This window comes from Papilio machaon, chromosome W, assembly GCF_912999745.1.
Source record: "Papilio machaon chromosome W, ilPapMach1.1, whole genome shotgun sequence".
Lineage (NCBI taxonomy): Eukaryota > Metazoa > Arthropoda > Insecta > Lepidoptera > Papilionidae > Papilio > Papilio machaon.
The window spans coordinates 1,422,747-1,449,605 of NC_060015.1; the positions used below are offsets into that span (position 1 = coordinate 1,422,747).

At 39.6% G+C, this 26,859-nt stretch overlaps 2 protein-coding genes across 2 annotated transcripts; one reads left to right on the forward strand and one right to left on the reverse strand.

The window, feature by feature from the left end:
- The first annotated feature begins 3,244 nt into the window (after positions 1–3,244).
- Positions 3,245–12,771, forward strand: LOC123723347. The gene is made up of 2 exons (XM_045685926.1): positions 3,245–7,647; positions 12,306–12,771. The coding sequence occupies exons 1-2, from the start codon at positions 3,245–3,247 to the stop codon at positions 12,769–12,771; spliced, it is 4,869 nt and encodes a 1,622-aa protein (XP_045541882.1).
- A 3,611-nt stretch (positions 12,772–16,382) lies between these two features.
- On the reverse strand, positions 16,383–22,790 carry LOC123723348. Its single transcript, XM_045685927.1, has 5 exons — positions 22,446–22,790; positions 21,925–22,090; positions 19,531–20,862; positions 18,924–19,050; positions 16,383–16,560 (listed from the first exon to the last, which is right to left on the reverse strand). The coding sequence occupies exons 1-5, from the start codon at positions 22,611–22,613 to the stop codon at positions 16,383–16,385; spliced, it is 1,971 nt and encodes a 656-aa protein (XP_045541883.1). The 5' UTR covers positions 22,614–22,790.
- Between the last annotated feature and the right edge of the window lie 4,069 nt (positions 22,791–26,859).

Genomic DNA, 26,859 nt, shown 5'->3' on the forward strand with positions numbered 1-26,859 from the left:
ACGCGGCAATTCGATAAACAAATTACGGCGGCGTACGGTAAACAAGCGGTCAAAAGCATAGAAATAAAGGAATTAATATCATAGCGGCAGAAGTTGGTAGTAGAACGTTAGTGTGGTATAATAATTAAAGCACAGTGCTATTTAAAGGAAAAAGGACTTGAAAAGAAAAAAAAAAAATTATAATTTTTATGAGCTTAGGACTCTAGCGGCGAAGCTAAGGGCTTGCACGCATATATACAAATAATAATTTTTATGAGCCTAGGACTCTAGCGGCAAAGCTAAGGGCTTGCACGCACATATACAAATAATAATTTTTAAGAGCTTAGCGCTCTAGCGGCAAAGCTAAGGGCTTGCACGCACATATACAAATAATAATTTTAAGAGCTTAGCGCTCTAGCGGCAAAGCTAAGGGCTTGCACGCACATATACAAATAATAATTTTTAAGAGCTTAGCGCTCTAGCGGCAAAGCTAAGGGCTTGCACGCACATATACAAATAATAATTTTTAAGAGCTCAACGCTCTAGCGGCAAAGCTAAGGGCTTGCACGCACATATACAAATAATAATTTTAAGAGCTTAGCGCTCTAGCGGCAAAGCTAAGGGCTTGCACGCACATATACAAATAATAATTTTTAAGAGCTTAGCGCTCTAGCGGCAAAGCTAAGGGCTTGCACGCACATATACAAATAATAATTTTTAAGAGCTTAGCGCTCTAGCGGCAAAGCAAAGGGCTTGCACGCACATATACAAATAATAATTTTAAGAGTTTAGCGCTCTAGCGGCAAAGCTAAGGGCTTGCACGCACATATACAAATAATGATTTTTAGAGCTTAGCGCTCTAGCGGCAAAGCTAAGGGCTTGCACGCACATATACAAATAATAATTTTAAGAGCTTAGCGCTCTAGCGGCAAAGCTAAGGGCTTGCACGCACATATGCAAATAATAATTTTAAGAGCTTAGCGCTCTAGCGGCAAAGCTAAGGGCTTGCACGCACATATACAAATAATAATTTTAAGAGCTTAGCGCTCTAGCGGCAAAGCTAAGGGCTTGCACGCACATCACATTATCTATATACATACATTTTTTTTTAAAAGTAAAAAAAAAAAAAAAAAAGGGGCCTAGCACTCTGGCAGCAAAGTCAAGGGATTGCGCACATATAGTTATAAAGGAATAGCGGTCAAGAGCCTCAAAGTAAACGTCCGCACACGCAAATAAAAGATAAATTGCTATTAAAAAGATCCAGGAAAAGGCTGTCAAGAAGCGCAAACGAAAATAAGAATAAAGAAGAGATTGCTGTCGAAGAAAAATAACGATTTATATAAAGGAAAAGCCAAACGATAACTGGAACGGTAGAAAAGTAGAATAAAGTGCCTGGCTAACAATAAAAAGAAGAAGGAAAACGTCAGTGACGCAAAATCGCACCGGGTGTTAAGTAAGCGGTAAACAAAAATATTAAAGATGTCTACGAAAGAATTATTGAAGGAACAAGAACAGATTGGTTTAAAAATAGACTCAATAGTGACCAACGCCAAAAAAGATGGACCGTCAAGAAGAACCGCAAGTTATATAGAAGACCGCAAGAAATTGTTGTGTGACTTATACGAACAAGCATGCAAAAATCATGATACGCTAAAAAAAGATAGTTCGATCGCAGACCATCAGTACTTCACTACCAGGTACTATCAGCAAATAAAAATATCATACGAGGAGGCATTGCAATACTTTGAAAAGTTAGAACAAGGAATGAAGCCAGAGTTACACGAGAAAAGGGAGCCACAGAATAATGAGATACAAAAACAAAAGTATAGAATACAGCAATTATCAAAACGGATACAACAAATTACGCAGGCAATGATGAACAATGAGGCCGAGTGGCAAATAGAGAGCATGGTCCAGGCGGCACAGCGGCAGTGGGACTTGGTGGAAGAAGCCGACGTTAATATATCTATCTATGGCAGCAGTAGCAATGATAGTTACTATATTGAGAATTTATTTGAAGAAATACAAATCAAATTCGAAAACATGAAAAAAGAAGCTAATAGGATAATAACACACTTCGTACACTTTGGAATACCAGGAAGTACATGCCAGGAGCTTTCGGTCTCAATCGGTAGTACTAGTATCAAACAAGTAAGCTGTACGTCATTTTTAGGTTTCGAGATTGACCGCGGTCTCACGTGGGGCTCGCACTTAGACAAGTTATGCGCTAAACTAGGCGCCGCGTGCTTCGCATTGCACCGGCTCTCGCGAGTCGTCCCCGCTGATGTCGTCCGCACCTGCTATTTCGCGACCGTACACTCGCTGCTGCAGTACGGCACCGAGCTGTGGGGGCGTGCGGCCGACAGGGAACGGGCATTCCGAATGCAAAAACGCGCGATTAGGGCGATCGCTAGGGTACCGCAGACGACTTCGGCAAAACCGTTTTTTATTTCAAACAAGATCTTAACATTGCCGTCGTTAGTTATTTTCCAGGTGGCGATGTTCACCCGTCAAACGCTACGCGACTTCAAAACGCAAAAGGAATCCGGTAGCAGCAGTATGAATACTCGCGGCGCGGACAAGCTAGCTCCAGTGGCGCATCGACTGGCTAAGACGGAGAAGTCGACTCACGTCATGGGGCCTGCTGTCTACAACCGCCTGCCGGAGCACGTCACAGCGGCTACCAGCCTCGCGTCTTTTAAAAATAAACTAAAATCATGGCTTATTCAGAAAGCGCTGTATAGCTACGAAGAATATTTTGTCTAAAAATATGCATATATATATATAGTAATTGTGTGCTCATCGTTATTCAAAATATTTGAGTAGTGAGATTTTGTTTCATAAAATAGATATTGTAGCTTTTACTTGTATGACCTGTAATTTATATATTACCAATAACATTGTAATTGTAATTGTAATTGTAATTGTAAATGGATACGATAATCAACTAAATGTCAAATCAAGCATAACGTTGCCAAAAATTACGATACCTATGTTTCATGGGAATTATGAAACATGGCCATCATTCAGAGATTTGTTTGAAAAGATCATTCACCAAAACAGAACAATATCGGACGCGGAAAAAATGCAATATTTGAAGACACATGTTAAAGGAGAAGCAGAAAGACTTATTCAGCATTTAAATGTTACTGATAGCAATTATGAGGCAGCATGGGATCTATTACAAAAAAGATACCAAAATGAACGGTTAATAATAAATAAATTTTTGGACCGCATTCTAGATATACCGAGGATGGATCGCCCAATGGTTCGAGACCTGAAAAACTTGTACAATACAGTCAACGAATCGCTCGTAGCACTAAAGAACCTAGGAATGGAGGTGGACGCATGGGGTCCGATTCTGACCCGAATAATAACAAGAAAATGGGACAAAAGCACAAATCACTTAAATGAGTTGTCGCTTGACAATCCGCATAAACGGCAGGAGTTTGCTGAAATTATGAAGTTTATGGACAAAAGAATAAAAAGTTTAGAAATCACTAGTGTCCAGGACAATCAAAGAATGACCGGGCAACAAAATTACACAAAGATTAAAGGGACACCAGGTCATGACAAAAAGCCATTTAACAAGACAAAGACTTGTGCAATGTGCAACGGTATAAATCATGCAATTATGAACTGTACAATGTTTAAGATGCTTGATCTAAATGCAAGAATAAGAATAGTAGATGAACGAAGAATATGCCACTGTTGTCTAAGCCACGACTCAAGAATACCGTGCCAAAGTACGAAAAATTGTGAGATCTGCAATAAGAAACATCACACTCTATTACATAGGTGGGGTGTCCATTCGGAAACCACAAAGAAAGAATCAAATGTAGATCAGAAAACAAGAAACAAAAGGAATGTCAGGACCTATAACAGCCAAGCGAGTAAAAGCGGACAGATCTCAGCACTTCTGCCAACTGCAATCATACAGATAAAGTCGTCATCGGGCGAGCCACAACTGTTTAGAGCATTGTGCGACCAAGGTTCAGAAGTATCATTCTGTACGGAGGAGGTAGCACAGATCCTAGGTTATCCGAAACACAAAATAAGTGCCAAGATTAGTGGCATTGGCAACAGCAAGGCAAGGGAAGCGAGCAGTATGATTATCGCGTCAATATCCCGAAGACGCCCAAATGGATACGAAATGCAAGTTCCACTAATCATCCTACCGAAGCTGACATCGGCGTTACCAAACAAAAACATAAACGAATTCGAAATAAAAGAAATAAGAGAAGATTTGACAGATCCAACTTATAATAGAAGAGGGAAGATTGATATACTTTTAGGAGCAAGCGAGTATGGGCAAATGCTATTACCAGGATTAAAGAAGCTGGAAAATGGGGCAATCGCTCAAAATACTCAGCTGGGATGGATTGTTTCAGGAAACATTAATAACAATATAGGTAAACCTATCAGGCTTGTAAGCATGGTAAGCAGACGAGAGGAAGAGAATAGACTGCCAAAGTTTTGGGAAATGGAAGAAGTGAATTTGGTAGCAAATAATTTGAACGAAGACGATATACTCTGCGAAGAGTTCTATACTAAAACTACGCGAAGAAATAAGGACGGGTCATACACAGTTCGAATACCCTTTAAAAAATTTACTTCAGGGACAGAAATACAGCTGGGAGAGTCAAGAAATAGAGCAGCAGCACGATTATTACAGCTAGAAAAAAGGTTCAAGAAAGATGAAAATCTACATAGACAATACGATAACTTCATGGAAGAATATTTAAAATTGGATCACATGGAAAAGGTGCCCTGGGAGAAAAGTAGTTTGGGAAAGTATTATATACCCCATCAACCGGTAGTCAAAGAAGATAGTCTGACGACCAAATTAAGAGTTGTGTTCGACGCCTCAAGTAAAACATCATCTCAACAAAGTCTAAATGATATGATGTATAAAGGACCAAGACTACAAGAAGATCTACCGTCGATATTGCTACGGTGGCGAAAACATAGGATATGTTTTATGGCCGATGTAGAAAAAATGTATAGGTGTATAAAAATTTCTGATTGCGATCAGGTTTATCAACGGATACTGTGGAGATTTACGAATGGCAGAAACACAAGTAATAAGACAAGTATCGAAGAATATCAATTAACAACAGTCACATACGGGACGTCAGCTGCACCATACCTGGCAGTACGAACCCTACAACAATTAGCAAAAGACGAAAGGAAAAAGTATCCGGAAGCAAGCAGAGTAACCATGGAGGATTTCTATGTAGATGATTGCTTGTCAGGAGAAGATGATGTTACATCAGCAAAGAAGCTGCAAGATCAGTTGATTCGAATGTTAAAGTCAGGCCAATTTAAACTGCGGAAGTGGTCGTCAAACGCTGAGCCATTAATTACGGAGTTACCTCACGAAAATCAGGATATGGAGCTACTGCAATTACCACACGACGAAACAAGAAAGTCGCTCGGTGTACTATGGGCACCATGTTATGATCATTTCACATTCAAAATATCTGTAAAAGAAAATGGTACCCCGACAAAGAGGTTTATCCTATCAGAAGTATCCAAAATATTTGATCCACTAGGCTGGCTGGGGCCAATCATCCTGAAGATGAAGCTGTTAATTCAACAATTATGGATCAAGAATATTGGATGGGACAGTCCGCTTGATGAATGCTACACAAACCAGTGGATAGAGTTCCAAAAACAAATAAAAAGTGTAGAAAACATAAACGTACCACGATGGATGGGGTGCATGAAGAAAACGAAAGTTGAACTACACGGATTTTGCGATGCGTCCGAGAAGGCATATGGGGCGGTAGTGTATAGCAGAGTCAAAACCATCAACGGTTACATTGTAACATTGCTACAAGCGAAATCTAAGGTGGCTCCGATAAAGCAAAAAATAACATTGCCAAGGTTGGAGCTCAACGCAGCCCTACTATTAGCAAGACTTCTAAAGAAAATAAGAGACACGCTGAGGTGCGATCAAATTGATTTAAATATGTGGTCTGACTCAATGATTACACTGGGGTGGATAAAGGGAAATCCCGGTAAATGGAATAAATTCGTTGGCATACGCGTATCAGAAATACGCAATTTGACAGTGCCAGAGAAGTGGAATTACGTAAAATCATCAGAAAACCCAGCAGATATAATTTCAAGAGGAAGTGAACCAAACGCGTTGCAGGAAAATAAACTTTGGTGGGAAGGGCCGCTCTGGCTGAAAAAACAAAATATACCAATGAAAAGGGTTATCATTGACACACACGAAGAGGAAATACGGTCGTATCACGCGAGTACCGAAGAAGAAAGTAACTTATGGGATAGGTTCTCGGAACTACAACGTATGTTAAGAGTATTAACTTACTTTCGGCGAGTGTTTAGCAAAAATAAATCGAATAAAACATTAAAAGTGGTGGAAATACAGGAAACATTACACAAATTGTTAAAGATTATTCAGCGAAGAGAATTCGAGACGGAATATAACGCGCTATTAAAAGGAGGAACAGTGAGTAAAAAAGGTAGAATAGCCGCTTTGGATCCATTCATTGATGAAGAAGGACTGATACGAGTTGGAGGAAGATTAAGTAATTCAACGTTAACATACAATCAGAAACATCCCATAATACTACCATATAAACATCATGTAACAGATCTATTAATAAGAGATGCGCACAAGGAAACACTACATGGCGGGAATCAGGCAACACTTTGCTATATAAGGAATAAGTACTGGATACTCGGGATCAAACGAAGAATCAAAACAGTATTGAACAAATGTGTAAAATGCATTCGCTATAAGGGTGTAAATACGCACCAAAAAATGGGCCAAATACCAACCGCACGAGTGACACCATCACACCCATTTAGTTCTTCAGGAGTGGACTATGCAGGACCGATTCAAGTGCGCACAACGAAGGGGCGAGGCCACAAATCTTACAAAGGTTATATTGCGTTGTTCGTTTGTTTAGCAACAAAGGCAATACACTTGGAATTAGTAAGCGATATGACAACATCATCATTCCTCGCGGCCTTCAGACGATTTACAGCGAGAAGAGGACATTGTTATCACATGTACAGTGATAATGGAACATACTTTGTAAAAGCGGCAAGAACACTACAACACGAAGTACTTGAAATAACACAGAAACCACACCTTCAGGATATAATAACGAACATCGGTACGCAATGGCATTTCATACCAACGCATTCACCTCATTTTGGCGGTTTATGGGAACGGGGAGTAAGATCAATGAAACATCATCTGAAAAGGACTATTGGAGAAGCGACACTGACGTTCGAAGAACTCACCACACTCCTATGTCAAATAGAATCATGTCTGAATTCAAGACCTCTATGCAAAATGGATGAGAGTATCGAGAGCATGCAAGCTTTAACGCCGAGTCACTTCCTTATTGGAAGAGAAGCAGTTGGTATCCCGGACCCTATAGAACAGTGTATCATTAGAGAACCTACGTTAAGATGGAAAATGATACAAAAAATAAAAAAGGAGTTTTGGAAAAGCTGGACAAGTGACTACTTAAATCAGTTACAACAAAAATACAAGTGGCGAAGTCAAGGACCGAACGTGAAACCAGGAGACATAGTATTAATAAAAGATGAAAGTATAAGCCCGAGCAAGTGGCCATTAGCAAAAGTAGTAGAAAGCCACCCCGGGAGTGATAAATTAACAAGAGTAATTGTAAGATACGTCAATAAAACACTGCGGTCGGATGCCAACTGATTTATTACTTTTTCATAAGTACCTTCAATATACTACACATCTCTCTCCTAATTAATAACATTTTGATAATCTATGAACTAAATAAACTTACAGATTTTTTTTTTTTTTTTTAAATGCATTTTAACAAGTTTAACTTACATCTACTATTTTCTTCCTCCACCAAGTGAAACTAATTATTCATCTTACATCATATAACTTACTTTATGTTGATATTAATTTTAATATTAATTATTACATTTTACTAATATCTAACAAAAAGCTTGTTTAATCAAACGACAAGAAAACCAAAGGAAATGCGATAAATGTGACCAAGTGCTGTAACGATTTTTTTTTTTTTTTACTTGACCTTACTCCATCCCTTTCCTTCGCCATTCGCGACGAAGCGCTCTTTTTGCCCTCTCATTTAATTCTCCGGATAACGTGCTCACCTGGTTGGAACTTCCGGGAACCGCCCAGGTGGTATCTTCAGCCTCCGCTGGCCCTACAGCCTCAGTGGTCGGCGCCGACGCAGTGCCTGTGTCACTGTCGGGCTGCGGCTGAGCCGTCGTGTACGTATCGTAATCAATATCGAAAGTATCACCTTCATAATTGTTATTTCTATTCCGCGGTCTCGTGTTGACGTACTCATCCATGTTACTATAATTATCCGATTCGTTTTCTATGTCCCATGAGAACCTATTGTTACTCCGAGGTAAAATTTGGTCCGTGTGCCTACGGTATACATCCCCATCATTATTCATAATTTTATACGACACCGGACCGGTTTGTTGTAAAATTTTCCCTTCGACCCACTTATGCTTATTAGTTGAATAATTTCTAGATAATATTTTATCCCCTACCTTAAAGTTTCTAGCGAGTCCCGAGGAGTTGAGTACTTGTTTGTCCTGCGCTTCCTCGACTATTTTTGCGGTGCTCGGGCGCATCACGTCTAGCCTGTTACGCAACCGATGTCCGAGGAGCGCCACCGCGGGCGCAACCCCTGTTGTTGCATGTTCACAATTTCTATACTGCATTAGAAACCGATATAAACTAGTATGGATGTCCCTACCTTCTATAACGGCTTTCTTAATAGTTTTTTTTACTATTTTAACACAGTTCTCGGCTGCACCGTTACCTTGCGGTCTATAGGGCGAAGAAGTTATGTGACGTATCATATTTCTATCACAAAATTCCCTAAATTCCGCGCTTTGAAACGGAGGCCCGTTATCCGTAACGAGCTTTTCCGGTAGGCCGAACCTCGCAAATAAACTTCTAAGAAATTTTATGGTGTGATACGCCGATGTGCTACGTATTTCCTCCGCCTCGAGCCACTTACTATGGGCATCCACTAGGATAATATAATACTTGCCGTGCAGCTGCGCAAAGTCAGCGTGCAGTCGCTGCCAAGGCGCGGCGGGAAACTCCCAGGGATGGAGGACGGCGCGCGGGGGGGCGTCGCGTACGCTGCGACACGCCTCGCACTTGTTTCCTATCAACTCGATATCTTTATCGAGTGCCGGCCAATAAACATAATTCCTAGCGATGGACTTCATTTTTACAATGCCTAAATGACCATCGTGAATTTCTAACAGCACGCGTTTTTGTAATGTTTGCGGTATCACCAGACGATATTTATACAAAATACAGCCGTGATCAATATTCAAATCTGCACGTCTGACATAAAAAGCCTTTTCATCATCTGAACACTTTCCCGGCCAGCCAAACATAATATATCCAAAAATTCTACTTAACAATTTATCTTTAGTTGTTGCTAATGCTATTTCTTTAAAATTAACTGGTAAAGTTTCATCAACGTACATTAAATAATGTTTATCCGGCGCACTCGATGCGCCGCCGCTGCCGTCTCCCTCTAGCGGCAAGCGCGACAACGCGTCCGCGTTGCCGTTGCACTTTGATTTTACAAAATCAATATTAAAATCGTACGCGGCTAGTTTGGCGGCCCAACGTTGTAGCCGACTCGCCGCAGTCTGTGGAATACAGCCTTTAGGTCCAAAAATATATACCAATGGTTTGTGATCAGTTTTTAACGTGAATTTCCTGCCGAATAAATATTGATGATGTTTTTGCACTCCGTACATAATAGCGAGCGCCTCTTTGTCTAATTGACTGTAATTCTTTTCGGCGTCGGAAAGCGTCCTGGAGGCGCAGCTTATAGGGCGCTCGGAACCGTCGGGGAAGGTGTGCGCGAGCACCGCGCCCACGCCGTACGCGCTGCTGTCCACCGACAGCACCACCGGAAGTTCCGCCTCGTAGTGACACAACACCTTGTCGCTAGCTAAAATGTTTTTTATTTTTCTGAATGCGATTTCACAATTTGTATTCCAATACCACGACTGATTTTTTTTTAACAAGGCATATAAGGGATGGAGTAATGTACTTAAATTAGGAACGAATTTGCCATAATAATTAACTAATCCTAAAAATGCCTTTAATTGAGTCACGTTCATCGGTTCCGGAGCCTTCACGATCGCATCAACCTTGGCCATGTCCGGATGTAAACCGTGCCTATCAATAATAAAGCCTAAATACGATACACTCTCTTGTAAAAAATTACATTTATTCAACTTAACAGTAAGACCCATGTTTGCCAACCTTTCTATTACCGCTCTCAGATTTTTTTTATGCGTCTCCCTATCTTTTCCTGTAACACAAATATCATCTAGGAACACTACAGTATTCGGTAAGCCCCTAAGGGTCTCCTCCATAATTTTTTGAAACATTTGTGGAATGCAATTTAAACCATAGGGAGTACGCTTAAATACATAAGTACCAACGTGTGTGGTGATGGCCGTGCACGCCTGCGAATCGGGGTGGAGAGGTACTTGCATATACGCGGTTGTCAGATCTATTTTTGAAAACTCCTGCCCACCGCTTAGGGCCGCAAACAGTTCCTCTATTCGCGGAAGCGGATATTGATCAATTTTTAATTTCGGATTTATTGTAGATTTGTAATCGCCGCATATGCGGATGTCCCCGGATGGTTTAATGATAGGTACTATAGGTGTACCATAATCGGAATGTTCAACTTGATAAATCGATCCCTCTTTTTCTAGACGATTTATTTCCCTCTCCACCGCGGTGCGCAATGCGAGCGGTACGGGCCGCGCGCGTAAGTAAACCGGTTTGTTATCAGTCAATTGCAAGCGAAACTGTTTTTTACATTCACCTAACTTATCTGTAAAGACGTTAGGATAATTATTTTTTAAATCTTCAATGAACCGATTTCGCTGCTCGTTAACATCAAGTGAAATATTATTAATACACAATCCATTTATATTAAATCTTTGAATCCAATTTCTACCTAACAAAGGACGACTACCATTCTTGATTACGTACAGTTGTAAATTATCTTGAAAATTATCATCAATCGACGCGTTTACTACAATATATCCAATCGTTTCTATACGCGACCCGGAATACGAACATAACTTAATCGAATCCTTAAGAATTTTATAGTTGGAAAAAAATCGCTTGTAACAATTCTCATTAATTGCCGAAATCTTACTTCCAGTGTCTAGTTCACATTTTAACATTACATCACCAACCTTAACGTCTATAAAGTAAGGCTTATCTCCGCAAGAAACCGCACAAATATTATACATTTCACAGTCGGAGTCCTCCTCCACAAAATTGTGTCGCGTGCCGGCTGTTCTACTATTCGACGCTTTGCACATTATTTTTAAATGCCCTTTTACATTACATTGGCCACACGTATATTGCTTAAAACGACACTTATCTGCACGATGTGGTTTACCACATCTCCAACACGGCGGTTGCGCCGCAGCCGGTCGCGCCGCCACGGCCGGCCCGCTGCGCAGCGCGTGCAACGGCTCGCCGCCCGCCTGTGAAACGCCGCCGCTTGCGCCCGCGCTGACCGCCGTCACCGCCGCCGCCACGTCGTCGCCGAGGTCCCTGGAGCGCACAGCACCGCTCACGCTGACGCGGCCGCTCACCCGCTCCACATGCTTCTCCGTGGCTTCCAAATTTAGAGCTAGCTCCACCGCCCGTTTATAGGTTAATTTCGCATCAAATAGCAATCGTGATTTAATCTCCGTGCTCCGCAAGCCCGTGACGAATTGCTCACATAAGTTTTCTTCTAAATTCTGGGCAAAATTGCATGACGAAGCTAAATGTTTTAACTGTTGCAAAAATTCGCCGATGCTTTCTTCTGCCTTTTGCCGTCGTTGTCGAAACATTTCCCTTTCGGCGTACACCGAACGTTGCGGTTCTACGTGACTTTTTACAATTTGCACTAACTGTTCGAAAGTTTTATCCTCCGGTCTATCAGGTGCACACAAGTCACACATCAAATTATATGTACGATCGCCTACTAAAGTCACCAACGTGGCGACCCGATGCGTCTCCTTTATGTCATTTAGGAAAATAAATTGTTCTACACGTCGCACATATGTTGTCCATTGTCCACAAAACAAATCGAACGGTTCGATTTTACCAAATGGCATGTTAACACTTTTAACTAATTACTTCGCACGCGTACAATATAAAAAAAATAACCCGCCTCGTCGCCAGTGTAAGATACGTCAATAAAACACTGCGGTCGGATGCCAACTGATTTATTACTTTTTCATAAGTACCTTCAATATACTACAGTAATCACTGTGCAAAGATCAAATGGCACAAAAAGCAAGCGGAGTATACACAGCATAGTTCCACTCGAAATAAATGAAAATACCGACGCAGCAGGTTCCAAGGAAAGGGAACAAGCACAATGCAACGCAACTTATAATAAGCGCAAAGATAGAACATACAATAAAACAAACAACCCGCTTAAGTGGCTAATGCTGGCAAGTACAATAATGTGCTTACTTACAAGTGTGTCCGGAAATTATACATTGAAAAAATTAGACGAAGGATATTACATAGAAGAACTAGGGGACGTGCGTGTAGACCGAGGAGTATTTCGAATCGATATGACATATGCGAAGGAAGACTTAAACCACGATTGGCAACACGTAGTCAACATAATGAAGGAATTTGAAGACTTTTGTAATGAAACTAAAAAAAAGACTACATCAGAAACACAATGTTTCAAACTATTATATATCAACACTTAGAAGACCAAGGCAATGAGTTAAAACATGTGAGAGAAAGCCTGCTGTACCTACACAACATAAGAAAGAAAAGAGGCGTACTGGGAAACATTATGACATCGTTATTCGGAGTAAATGATGAGGTATACAGAGATATAAGTGTACTACAAGACAATCAGAATAAATTAAGACAGGCGGCAGATCATCAAACAACAATAAGTATCACTACAATAGCAATAATCTGCATCATGACAATGGGCTGTTGTCATCTCATCAGAAAAACAACATGTCGATGGAGGCCAAGGATTGGAAGAAGGTTGACAATAAGAAAGAATACAACAAATAACAACAGTGAAGGCGCACATTCACAGAGTAGAGGAATTAAATCAGTCTCAGCAGCCGAGACAGCCCGTCCGTGCGTCGCACCCCCACCGCCGCCATCTGAAGCAGCATGTGCCGGCATCCAGTTGCAACCTCTAAGAACCATCCCGTCATCTGGAGACTCCCCAGAATGTTCGTGACAACGAACATAAACAACAACCGTGAAAGAAGATCAAGGCAAAAGAACAACCTCGAGCTAAATAATTAGTGCTGACTGAGCGAGGTCAGCAGCGAGACAGCTGGTGGGTCGAATCGATTCATCAGCAGTTTTCAATTGTGTAAAAGATCTTGGAATCAGAGAATAAAGCATTCTGGTTTACTGGAATCACGGTGGTTTTACTCTCCTCGCCGCCTCCACCACCCTTAGTGCCTTGGGTTTGCCGTTGATCTATTGCCGGCTTATTCCATTGCACTGTCTCCTTGCCACCCTCTTCCCCGCCTTGTGCCTTGGGTACGCCGTAGATAATTGCCGGCCACCCCCACTGCACTATCACCCCCTTCCCCAACCTTCGGACCTCGACCTTGCTGCGGGGTATTGCTATCATACTCCATAGTTTTGGTCGCTCCCATACCGAATCCTAGCATCCCGTCTGTGAACCCGGAAACACTGGTACCCTGGTGATCTGGTTGCACAAAGATCGTGTAAAGATAAGAACAAATATATGCGAAATACATTTCAAATAAATCTCTTTCGTTAACCAGCATTAGGTGGTTTTATTTCCCCGTGCTCCGCATTGGGAGTGCACCGTTGAATATTTTTCCGGTGCACCCCCCGTGCGAGTCGTTCTGTATGTCCGCAGTCAGTTCCCCAGCCGGGGCTGATTTAATATGTACATGTCGTTTGTTCTAAAAAGCAATTAGCCGTAGTTTATTAAGAAAGTTTTATATAACTTTGATTTTTGTCGTGATGTTTATTTTTAAAATAGGAAGATTTTTGATTCAATTCATTAATGTAGTACCTATATAACATTTTTATTTTTTGTTACATCATAATAGACATTTTTTCAAAATATTTATGATATAACTAGCTGTCGTCTGCGACTCGGCGACGGCGGCGAAAAAAATAATAATTAGTAGCCTGTGTTCTTATAGTCTGTGTTCTATATCTATGTCAAATTTCAGCGAGATTCATGCAGCCGCTCTTGACATACCTCTAAACAATTCATCCATCCATCCAAACATTCGTATTTATTATATTTTGCCTACAAAACCTGTAATTTATACTACAATAAATTTGTAAGTTCGCAATAACCTTTTAGATGGGTGTTAACTTTAATGTCAATATTAAACTGCGTATTGTTTAAGTCTTTATCATGGACCTAAAGACGGCTACACACCATCAGTTTTAACTCAACGGTCGCACTGTTTTGTTAAAATGTATGATTGAAGGCAAGATTTACTTGATACTGTACACGTCTCAGTTTTTCTTAAACATATACGTTTTAACTGAACAGTCCGACTGTTCTGTTCAGACTGATCAGTTAAAACCGAAGGTGTGGACCTGGCCTAAGCAAGGACAACGCAAATATGTTTATAATTTTGTAAACATCGAACTTTGTAGCAAAACAAAAGCTCATTTCTATCACTTCTCTTTCGTAGTGTTTACTGTGTGAACGTCATCCACTATACTCCATATAAAAGGTGTGCAATTACGTTTTTTATAGTTAGTTTTTTTACGTTATTATAATGCGTATTACTGTTATAAATATCTTAACGGCTCAAGGTCATCGGTGCGCTGCGCAGTGCCCTCCCTCCCATATCCCGATACGCCCCGCTACACTTATAATTGTGTTCTGCGCAGCGACACGCGCGTTGTTAAGAACCACCAAGATATCTGAAAACTACAATACCAACATTGTTTTCAATATCTATCAAACGTACGTACGTACTACTCTTTTACTTTTACTATAAAAAAAAAAGCAATGGCAGGACCCGGCAGTGCAGAGCGTCTCTGACCGGGAGGCAATATGGAAAGAGAAAGAGCTCCACGGGAGGTTCTACAAGGCTCTTCATGAGCCCTCCGTAGATACAGTATCATCCCACCACTGGCTACGCTTCGGGGACCTTTTCGGGGAAACCGAGGGTTTTGTCTGTGCGATACAGGATCAGGTTATTAAGACCAACAACTATCGGAGATACATCCTAAAGGACGGCACCGTCGACATTTGTCGAGCATGTCGCCGTCCCGGTGAGTCACTTAGGCATGTTATCTCCGGTTGTTCGGCGCTTTCTAACACTGAGTATCTGCACAGACACAACTTAGTAGCCCGTATTGTCCATCAGGAGCTCGCTCTTAAGTATGGTCTTCTGGATGTTAGACTGCCTTATTATAAGTACGTCCCGGAAGCCGTGCTCGAAAATAACCGCGCCAGGCTCTACTGGGACCGGTCCATCATCACAGACAGGACTATTCCAGCGAATAAGCCTGACATTGTGCTGATGGACCGGGCACAGTCAGGGATATTTTTGGTTGACATAGCGATCCCCCATGACGAGAATCTCGAGAATGCCGCAACAGAGAAGAAAAGAAAATATACTTGGCACACGAGTTTTCTGACATGTGGGGTAGCTTGTCGACTGAAATTATACCGATAGTGGTTTAAATAAATAAATAAAATAACATTTAATCCTTCCACCATTACAACGCAATAAAAAACTAACATATTACAAAATAATTATAAATACATAAAACAGAATAAAATTAAAATTACACTAGCATAAAGAAACATTTATAATTAACGTTGCAATGCTGACCGGATAGGGTCCTCCCTCAGCTTTGTATGCTGGGTGCTCCTCTCTGGAACACTCAGCGCTGATCTTCCGCGAAAACCCTCACGACTATCCGCACGCCAGTTGCAGCGGTGGATAACCAAACATAAATATTTATATATAAAGATAAATAAAAATTTCAATATTACAAAAGATAAAATAAGATAAGAACTAATAAATAATATAAGAACTATGGTATAAAAAGAAGTTAAAGTTATGTATAATTAACGGGTCCTAAGTTCAATATGCAAGGTATTTAAAACAATATTAAAGAAAAGAAAAAAAAAAAAAAAAACTTATTCACTATCATTACTTCAATGTAACTTAAAACAAATAAAAATTCTGGAACAATATTAGTCTCCCTTTTACATATGTACATTTCGATAAGCAGCCAAAGAGTGCAGGAAAAAAAAAAAAAAAAATTAGAAAAAAGATTTATTATAAATTTTCTGCTTTTGGACTTCTAATACACTTCTGCAAACGGTTTAATTCCAGTCAGCCTTTCTGGATACTTGAGGAGGCTGGGGCTCCGGGACGGTGTGCTCCGAGCTCAAATGCAGAAAGCGGTGCTTCTCGATACCGCCCGAATTGTCCGCCGGTTTCTTTCCCTTTCTCCCTGACCCTTGGCCGTCTGGTCTCCCCTGCCGAGGGAATCCCGCCTGGCTAGGATTATTTATGTATGTATGTATGTATAGTGTGTAATTTAGGTTTTATATATATGTATTTATCGTAAATACGTAGTATATTTATTAGTTTTTATTTAACCATTATTTATTTACTTTATCTATCATATAAAAACCAGCCAGGCGGAGACAGAATTAATATAAAAGAAATAATAATAATAAATATTGTTTAGTCCAAACACAGATGGTTGGTTTTAATGGTTTATTTTCGGATTACAAAGTTGCAAAAAGACAAATTATACGGTGCGCGTATGCATCGGCAGCCGGTTGAGATTTTGAGTGACGTTTCTTCACCCGCACGCCGCTCCGCCCGCTTATAGGGTTGCCCGCATCTCGGGCGCGAACATCCTCCCCGGGTTGAACACCTTTGTTCAAAGAAGCAGTGTGATGGGCCCACGGCTGTGAAGAAACAGATGTAAGTGGTTGTAATGGAAGAGTTGTGGTAGCAGAGTGACGAGAAGGTTCTAGTCCAAGGGAAGAGGACAAATGTTTTTGTAGCTCCGTAGAACAGTTTTTCCTTTCATCTTTAGTTCTGCCACTCTTGAGCCTCCATCGACGCCAGGATAAATTTTGGTGACTCGTCCCAATGGCCACAGTAGAGGAGGTTGACCTGCTTCCTTCAATAATACAAGAGTTCCGACAGATAGTTGTCCTGTTGAATGGAACCATTTAGTTTTTGTTTGAAGTAAAGAGACGTATTCTTTAGAAAACCGCTTCCAAAAATGCTGCTTTATATAATTGATTCTTTGATAACGCTGCAAATGCTCGACCTTCATGTTTGAAACCTGTGGATAAGGTACAGATAAGAGAGTTCGTCCGATTAAGAAATGAGAAGGAGTAAGAGCAGAGAGGTCAGTGGGATCAGATGAGAGAGGGGTAAGCGGACGGGAATTCAAAACGGCTTCAATTTGAGTTAGACAAGTTGTAAGTTCCTCATATGTAAAGTTAGTCATTTGAATCAAGCGCCTTAAATGGTATTTGGTAGAACGAACCGCTGCTTCAGCAATTCCGTTAAAATGGGGAGAATATGAAGGGGAAAAGGAAAATTGAATGCCCTGCTGAGCAACCTCCGAAGGCAGGTTTGAAGTCTGTAAAAATTGTTCCAACTCCTTGGAAACACCAACAAAGTTCGTAGCGTTTTCTGACAGAATGGACTGAGGTTTGCCCCGACGAGCCACAAAACGGTTCAAAGCTGACATGTAGCCTTCCTTGGTCAGATCTGTAACAAGCTCGATATGCACAGCCTTGACTGCAAGGCAAACAAAAATACACACGTATGATTTTATAAGCTTACAACCTCGCCCTTTCCGGTCAGCTATCAGTATTGGTCCGGCATAGTCGACACTGCAATGTAAAAATGGAAATTCTAAGTTAGTACGAGAAATTGGTAATTGTCCCATGACAGGTTGTATAGTTGTATTTTTATATCTGAAACATCTTAAACATTTTTTTACGATTACTCTAGAAAGCTTTCTGCCCCCTAAGGGCCAATATAATTGACGAATATTTGCTAAAAGCAGTTGAGGCCCTGCGTGCAATAAATCTAGATGGTATTTTTGAAATAATATTTTAGTGACGTGATGTTTACTACACAGCAAAATAGGATGTTTTATATTATATTCGTAAGGTGAGTTTTCAAGCCTTCCGCCTACACGTATGATACCGTCTTTGTCCATGAACGGACTCAACGACGCAAGTCTATTCTTACGAGGTAACGATTTACCCTTTTGTAGCAAGACATATTCATCGGGAAACATATCAATTTGGGCATTCTGCATTACGACTTTAAAGGCCTGATCTAATTCGTCCTTCGTAGGTAAACCGATTCTTTTGTTATTTTTGTTTTTAAGGTTATACACAAAACGTTGAACATATGACATTACTCTTACAAGACGATTGAAGTTAGAAAATTTATTAATTAACGATCGAAACACCGACTCGTGATTTAAATTTGCCGTAGTTAATAGTTGTGATTCGTTGTAATGGTAAGTAGATTCCGAAGATGGCATTTTTGGCCAATCATTTTCGGACTTTACCAAAAACTCAGGTCCTGACCACCACAACGTACATTCCCCAATGTTATTAGCCTTCACGCCTCGTGATACTAAATCGGCAGGATTGTCTCCAGACGAAACGTATCTCCACGAATGGTCAGCAGTACTCTCTTGTATTTCATGAACGCGGTTGCGCACAAACGGATCTAATGAATGCGATGGCATAGATAACCAGCGTAAAACAATAGTTGAATCGCACCAAAAATGACACCTTGTAATTGGTAAATGGAGAGCATTTATGATCTTTACGTATAGTCTAGTTCCTAGTAATGCCCCACAAAGCTCTAACCGTGGAATAGTTGTAGGCTTGATCGGTGCTACGCGATTTTTAGATATTAATAATCTAACCTTTACTTGATTTTGCTCATCTATCGAACGCACGTAAACACAAGACCCGTACACCTTTTCCGAGGCATCTGTAAAAATATGAAGCTCATATAAACACGCTTTATCAGACAACACCCAACGGGGAATCTTTAAATTATTAAGATGTAATAGAGAGCTTGAGAAGGATGTCCAAAGTGCTTTTATTTTATCTGGTACTTGTTCATCCCAATCAGACTTTATCAACCAAAGACATTGTAATAAAATTTAGCCTTCAACAACACACGGACCTACAAGACCTAAAGGGTCGAAAATTTGACTAATTACTGACAACATAATACGTTTCGTTACCTGCTTGTTCAAGTCTATATTAACAGAGAAAGAAATATAATCTGAATTGCATAACCAAAATAAACCTAAGGTTTTATGCGGCGTATCTTTATTTTCTGCGAAGTTTAAACTATCCTCACAGCTTGAAACACCTAAAACCTGAGCCAATACCTCCGGGCTATTGGATTTCCATTTACGAAGATGAAATTTCGCCGAAGATAAAATAGAACGTACTTCCATACTTAATTGCACTACCTGTGGTATGGTGTCGCCGCCACTAAGGTAGTCGTCCACATAGAAGTCTTGTAAAATTGACCGTTTAGTTTGTTCATTCGACGCGCTTGACGCTAGGCTGCTTAGACACTTTGTGGCCAAATAAGGAGCTGACGCGGTGCCATAAGTTACCGTATTAAGTTTGTAAGTTTTGAGAGGTAACTTATTGTTCTCCCTAAAAATTATTTGTTGTAAACTGCGTTGGTTAGGTGTAACATTAATAGCTCTATACATTTTTTCAATGTCCGCGGATATGACATACTTATGTTGCCGAAAACGCAACAAAATCGAAAGAAGATCGTCTTGTATAGTGGGTCCTACCATTTGGATGTCGTTGAATGATAGCCCGGACGAGGTTGGAGCAGATGCATCAAAAACTACACGAAATTTTGTTGTTGTACTAGCATCATTAATGACTCCATGGTGCGGCAAAAAGTATTCGATATTAGACTCTGCTTCAGAAGTATTACGCGTATTGTTTTCAGTCATATGACCCAAACGTTCGTATTCCTGCATAAATGCTATATATCGTTCTTTGAAGACAGGATTACGTTGAAATCGACGTTCCAATGATAAAAAACGGCGTTGCGCCATTTCATATGACTCACCTAAGACATTAGTATTATTTTTTAATGGGATCGTTACAATAAATCGACCGTCTTCGTCACGGATAGTATTCAAGTTAAAGCTTTCCTCACAAGCTCGTTCTTCACTAGACAGGGCATGGCTCGAAGCGACGGAATCGAGTTCCCAAAACCTTTTCAAATTGTTGTCAAGATCTCTAATCGACAAATTACAAGAATGAGTAAAATTTGATGTTGTCTGTATTGGTAGTTGGCCTGTAACAATCCAACCTAATTTTGATTCAACTAACTTAGGTTTGTTTTTGCCTAGGTTAATTGATTTAGTACATATAACATCCCAGAAAACTTCAGCCCCGACGAGAATGTCGATTACTGACGGTATGTTGAACGAAGGGTCAGCTAGATGTAGATCTGAGGGCAACGAAAGTTGACTGATGTCTATAATAGTAGAAGGGAGTATTTTAGTTATCTCCGGTAAAATATAACATTCTATATTCGCTTTATACCTACAACATTGGGACTCGATTGTTAAATTGCAAGCTTGTGTACTAGTTAACGATTGATTATTAATGCCATTAATTTCAGAACTTACAGAACGTGTAGATAATTTTAGTTTACTGCAAAGCGACTGCGTTATAAAATTTGCTGTACTGCCGTTATCGAGTAGAAGCCGTGCGTCCATGCTGTTGCCGTTGTCGTCAATCACTTTCACCATAGCTGTGGACAGTAAAACATGCGTAGAAGTAGTAAGTTGTATAGGAGCATTACTCGACAAAACGATATTATTTTCTTTGGCGAAAGCAATGGATGATGATGAATGATTTATAGGCAACGCAACACTAGAACTACTAGGCATTGGGTCTTGAAATGAAGTAGACTTTGACTCTTCGGTGTGCAAAAGCGTATTATGTTTACTATTGCAATACTTACAATGCGTTAATCTACATCGCTTAGTACCATGTCCGGGACGCAAACAGTTAAAACATATTTTTAACTCTTTCGCCTTATTTAATCTTTCTTCAACCGTTAAACTACGAAAATGTTCACATGTAAACAAAAGATGATTTTTTGAACATAAAGGACATGACAATTTATAAGATTTAATGTTGTTATGTTTTGATTGTTCTAAGGAACGATTATTATTATTTATGTTAGATGCTATTATATAACTGTTATTTTTCGAAATTGTTTTATTTACATTTGTATTCTGTTTATTTTCAATTGTTTCCAATAAATCAGCTTTGTTACTAATAAAATCGCAAAATTGTTGTAAAGAAGGCGGTTTCGATAAGCCATTACGATATTCTTCCCAATGTCTACCGGTTACTACGTCTAATTTGTTTGACATTATGTAAACTACAAGCGTATCCCAATATTGCGTCGGCTCGTTCAATGTTTTTAACGCTCGAATATTTTTATTAATTGTATCAAGCAAACGACGTAAACAAAGACTCGATTCTTTGACAACCTGTTCAACATTGAACAATGCCTGCACGTGATTATGCACTAATAGACGACTATTGTCATATCGATCACATAGCAATTGCCACGCCATTAAATAGTTGTCGCCTTTAAAATCTATGTTCGTAATAATGTCGAGTGCCGCACCCGAGAGCGAGGCGCGTAAATAGTGGAATTTGCTTATGTTATCGATAGAAGCACTACTATGAATTAATGATAAAAATGTATCCCTATACTCAAGCCAGCACTGATAACTACCATGAAAGCGAGGTAAATCAATTTTAGGTAAGCGAATAAAATTGTGTTGGAATGATTCACCTGCTTGTTTGCATATCGAACCTGCAACAGAGCGGCCGTCATCTGCTGCACCATCTCTGCACAGCAGATTGCGCGCTTGCGCCATCAGCGCGTAATAACGCTCTTCGAATTTTGAACGTTCCTCGTATTCGTCCTCTGGCTTGTCGGAACACACCTCAATCTCCACCTGTAATTCATCGAATTGATCGTATAATGCCTCGTATTTATTTAATCGACATTGTAATTCATGTTGAAGTTCGGAGATTATGCCGGAAGCGCCAATTGAGCTAATATAATTGGAGAAATTTGTAAGCTTGGCTTTCATGCCACTACGTTTGCGAATTAAAACATCTAGCTGGGCCATTGTTGAATTAAAAGGAAAAAATTATCGATAAGAATTACGAAAAAAAAAGAAAAAAAAGTGGGTACTTCACTATACGGTAATTAGGCGCTCGTAAATGCATAAGCGTGAGATTGAACAATTAACACAATAGGAAGCCAATTATAGAGGATTTAGAAGGGAAAATATGGAACGAACTCACTTTATCTTCCCCTGTCCACACGGTACTTCCTTTGTCTTGATGTCTGAAGTTTGACTCCGGCGGCCGTTGAGCCGATGTCGCGATAATTTGCTGCACTTCGTTCGCTCCAAACGTATTAAATGAGTGGACTGTATTTTCGTTGTTGATTGTTGAGGCTCGATGGACCATTTGTTTAGGCCAAACACAGTTGCTTGGTTGTAATGGTTTATTTTGGAATTAACAAAGTTGCAAAAAGACAAATTATACGGTGCGCGTATGCATCGGCAGCCGGTTGAGATTTTGAGTGACGTTTCTTCACCCGCACGCCGCTCCGCCCGCTTATAGGGTTGCCCGCATCTCGGGCGCGAACATCAAATTGAAGCCGTTTTGAATTCCCGTCCGCTTACCCCTCTCTCATCTGATCCCACTGACCTCTCTGCTCTTACTCCTTCTCATTTCTTAATCGGACGAACTCTCTTATCTGTACCTTATCCACAGGTTTCAAACATGAAGGTCGAGCATTTGCAGCGTTATCAAAGAATCAATTATATAAAGCAGCATTTTTGGAAGCGGTTTTCTAAAGAATACGTCTCTTTACTTCAAACAAAAACTAAATGGTTCCATTCAACAGGACAACTATCTGTCGGAACTCTTGTATTATTGAAGGAAGCAGGTGCTCCTGTACTGTGGCCATTGGGACGAGTCACCAAAATTTATCCTGGCGTCGATGGAGGCTCAAGAGTGGCAGAACTAAAGATGAAAGGAAAAACTGTTCTACGGAGCTACAAAAACATTTGTCCTCTTCCCTTGGACTAGAACCTTCTCGTCACTCTGCTACCACAACTCTTCCATTACAACCACTTACATCTGTTTCTTCACAGCCGTGGGCCCATCACACTGCTTCTTTGAACAAAGGTGTTCAACCCGGGGAGGATGTTCGCGCCCGAGATGCGGGCAACCCTATAAGCGGGCGGAGCGGCGTGCGGGTGAAGAAACGTCACTCAAAATCTCAACCGGCTGCCGATGCATACGCGCACCGTATAATTTGTCTTTTTGCAACTTTGTTAATTCCAAAATAAACCATTACAACCAAGCAACTGTGTTTGGCCTAAACAAAATACATTGTGTTATGTTTTAACATTAGATTCTTGAATAAAAGTCTGGATCTTGTAATTAATTTATTTGTAACACGTTTTTACACTGTTGTCTGTTGTAACAGAAGTTGAAAAGGGAAGAGAAGGGCACGCGAACAGAAAGCATCGACAAAGAGTATGAAGTGTCAAAGATTAACGAATCGATTCGTAACATTCTCGCCCTTTTTACAAATAGTGAGATTATATAACTCTAAAATAACACAATAGAATCTAGTAGTTACATTATTTAAGTAATAGTATTAATAGTTAACAAGGTAAGTATGATGTACACACAAGGTAAGTATCCTTTACACTTTTTTAGCAAATCAATTATAATAATAGAATTAGTAATCATAACATAACACTAGTAACTAAGTAACAAAAAAATTAAAGTAGCTTCTAAGTAGATTTAAATTTAAGTCTTAGTAGGTAACAAAATTAACTTATGAATAGGTCTAGCATAGTCTCCTTTAGAAGTACGGATAACAACTGACCTGATAAGACCATCCGTTTTATTCATTTTGGTAGAAATTACCCTGCCTAGAGGCCAAAATGTGGGGGGAGTAACTTCATCTTTAATTATCACTAAATCTCCAATATTTAAATTATTATGAATCTTTAACCACTTGTTTCTAGTTTGTAACTCTGATAAATAACTGAAATAGAATTGTTTCCAAAATCTCTGTTTTAAATGTATTATTCTTTTGTAAATATTAAGTCTAGACTCATTTATTTCTAGTAAATTAGGCTCAGGTAAGTCTGTTATAGCTGTACCTATGATAAAATGAGCCGGTGTTAGACAAGTTAAATCATTTGGCAAATCAGGGATAGGATACAAAGGTCTGGAATTTAATATTCCTTCTATCTGCACTAATACAGTGTAAAGTAATTCATATGTTAACTTAGTAGTAAACAAATATCTCTTAAGTAGTGACTTAACAGATTTTATACCTGCTTCGTAAATACCACCCATATGGCTAGCTAATGGTATAGTAAATTTGAACTCTATGTTATTAGAAGCACAAAAATCGGTTATTTCACTATAACATTTGTCATTTTTAAACATTTTATAGAGATCATGAAGTTCAGATTTTGCACCCTTGAAATTCGTTGCATTATCTGTATACAAACAAGTAGGCAATCCTCGTCTAAATATAAACCTCTTTGTTAGTTTATAATCGATATTTACTCTATGATCAATAATGTAAACGAACTATCGATTCATTGATCTATGATCTATGCAATTATCTATTACTTTTGTAAAAGATGGCGAGTCGCTAATAAAATTTCGAACAAGTAACAGCGTTTCTCTTCTCAAGATCCGACATAACCACATCCAACCAACATAGTGGTCCTTCGAGCCGGATAGTCAGCGTTTTATTCAAAATTAGAAAAATTGGTAGAAAATATGGATAACGTAGAACAATTATTAACAGTGCTCCAAGACATACGCCAACACATTACCCGAATTTACGAGAATATCAAGAAGACTCCAAAAAGTCGTCTGACCGAAGGATATGTTGAAACCAAGATGTCGATCTTACAAGAATACTGGGTCGCCTTCACAAACAATCATAACAGCTTAATAAGGATAGTAACGAAAGAACAAAGAAAATCATTGGAGTATTTCAAGAACGAAGTATTCGTCGACTGCGAAGAGACCTACATTCAAGGTAAAGCAGCTATGAAAGATTTTCTTCAGCCAGCACATCCCCAAAGCAGCAGCATACCAGCTATCGGCAGCCCACTAAGTATGAAGCAGCAGGTAAAATTACCAAATATAGAAGTACCCACATTCGCCGGTAATTATGAAGATTGGCCAACATTCCAAGACCTTTTTATCTCCCTTATTCACAAGAACGATGGAATTAGTAAAGTACAAAAACTACAATATTTAAAATTGAGTGTCAGCGGGGAAGCAGAAAATTTACTAAAACATATACAAGTAACGGAGGACAACTACGATCAAGCCCGGGAAGTGTTGAGGCAGCGATATAACAATAAGCGTCTCATTGTAACATCTATTTTAAGGAAATTACTTAACCAGAAAAAGTTGCAGAGTCCATCGGTGAGTCATATAAAAGCTTTACTTGATACCACTAACCAATGCCTCCATAGCCTTAATAATTTAAACATTAATACAGACCAATGGGACCCTCTAATTGTGTATATAATTACCAATAAATTAGATCTAGAGTCACAAAAGGGATGGGAAGAATATGTAAGCAAGGAAGTTTCCGGAGATCTACCTACATTTTCAATTTTAAAAAAGTTTCTAGAAATTAAATTTAGAACGCTCGAATTATTACAATCATCTACAAAGGAGAAAAATACAGTCCACACATTTCACACTACAACAAATTTCAAAGCATGTGTCTTATGTAAAGAACATCATGCACTTTGTCACTGCAAAAGTTTTGGAAAAATGGATCTACAAAAGAGAAGAGAATATATCAATCAGAATAACATCTGTTACAACTGTTTAATTCCAGGACATCCTGTCAAATATTGTCGATCATCTAGCACTTGCAGGATTTGTCACAAACGGCATCACACGCTTCTTCATCATTCACCCACAGCGAGTACCCAAGGTAACATTGCAAATCATTCTCAACCTACGGTTTTAAATGCAAATGTTGAAGAAACACCAATTCAAATTAATACAGTAGCGACTTCACAATCAAATACAACATACAATAAAACAGTTTTATTAGGGACGGCAATAGTAGCTGTTAAAAGCGAGGATGGATACACAACTGTTTTAAGAGCATTAATCGATCCAGGTTCACAAGGTTGTTTAATAAGCGAGCGAGCCGCTCAATTGTTAAAGGCAAAGAGATATTCAACAAAAGGAAACATCATCGGGGTGGGATCAGTAAAGTCAAGGATACATGAATCAATTCAAATTGAAGTAAGCTCCAGATTTATGAAAGATTTTAGCATCAAAATAAAGGCATTTGTGATTTCCAGGCAACTTACTTCAAGAATACCAAACACAACATTGCAATACAGCGACTGGCCCCACATACAAGGACTTGAGTTAGCCGATCCAAGTTTCAACATTTCAAGATCTGTAGACCTACTGTTGGGAGTAGATGTATATTCACAAATAATACTGAGTGAGGTTATAAGAGGCCCACCAGGAACACCATGTGCTCAAAACACCACATTAGGTTATATAATTTTTGGAACAATAGATGATAGTTTACAATCAACCCAAGAAAATATTATAGTTATGCATCAAATTACAAACCTAGATGATATGTTAAAATCACTATGGGAAATAGATACAACTTCTAAAA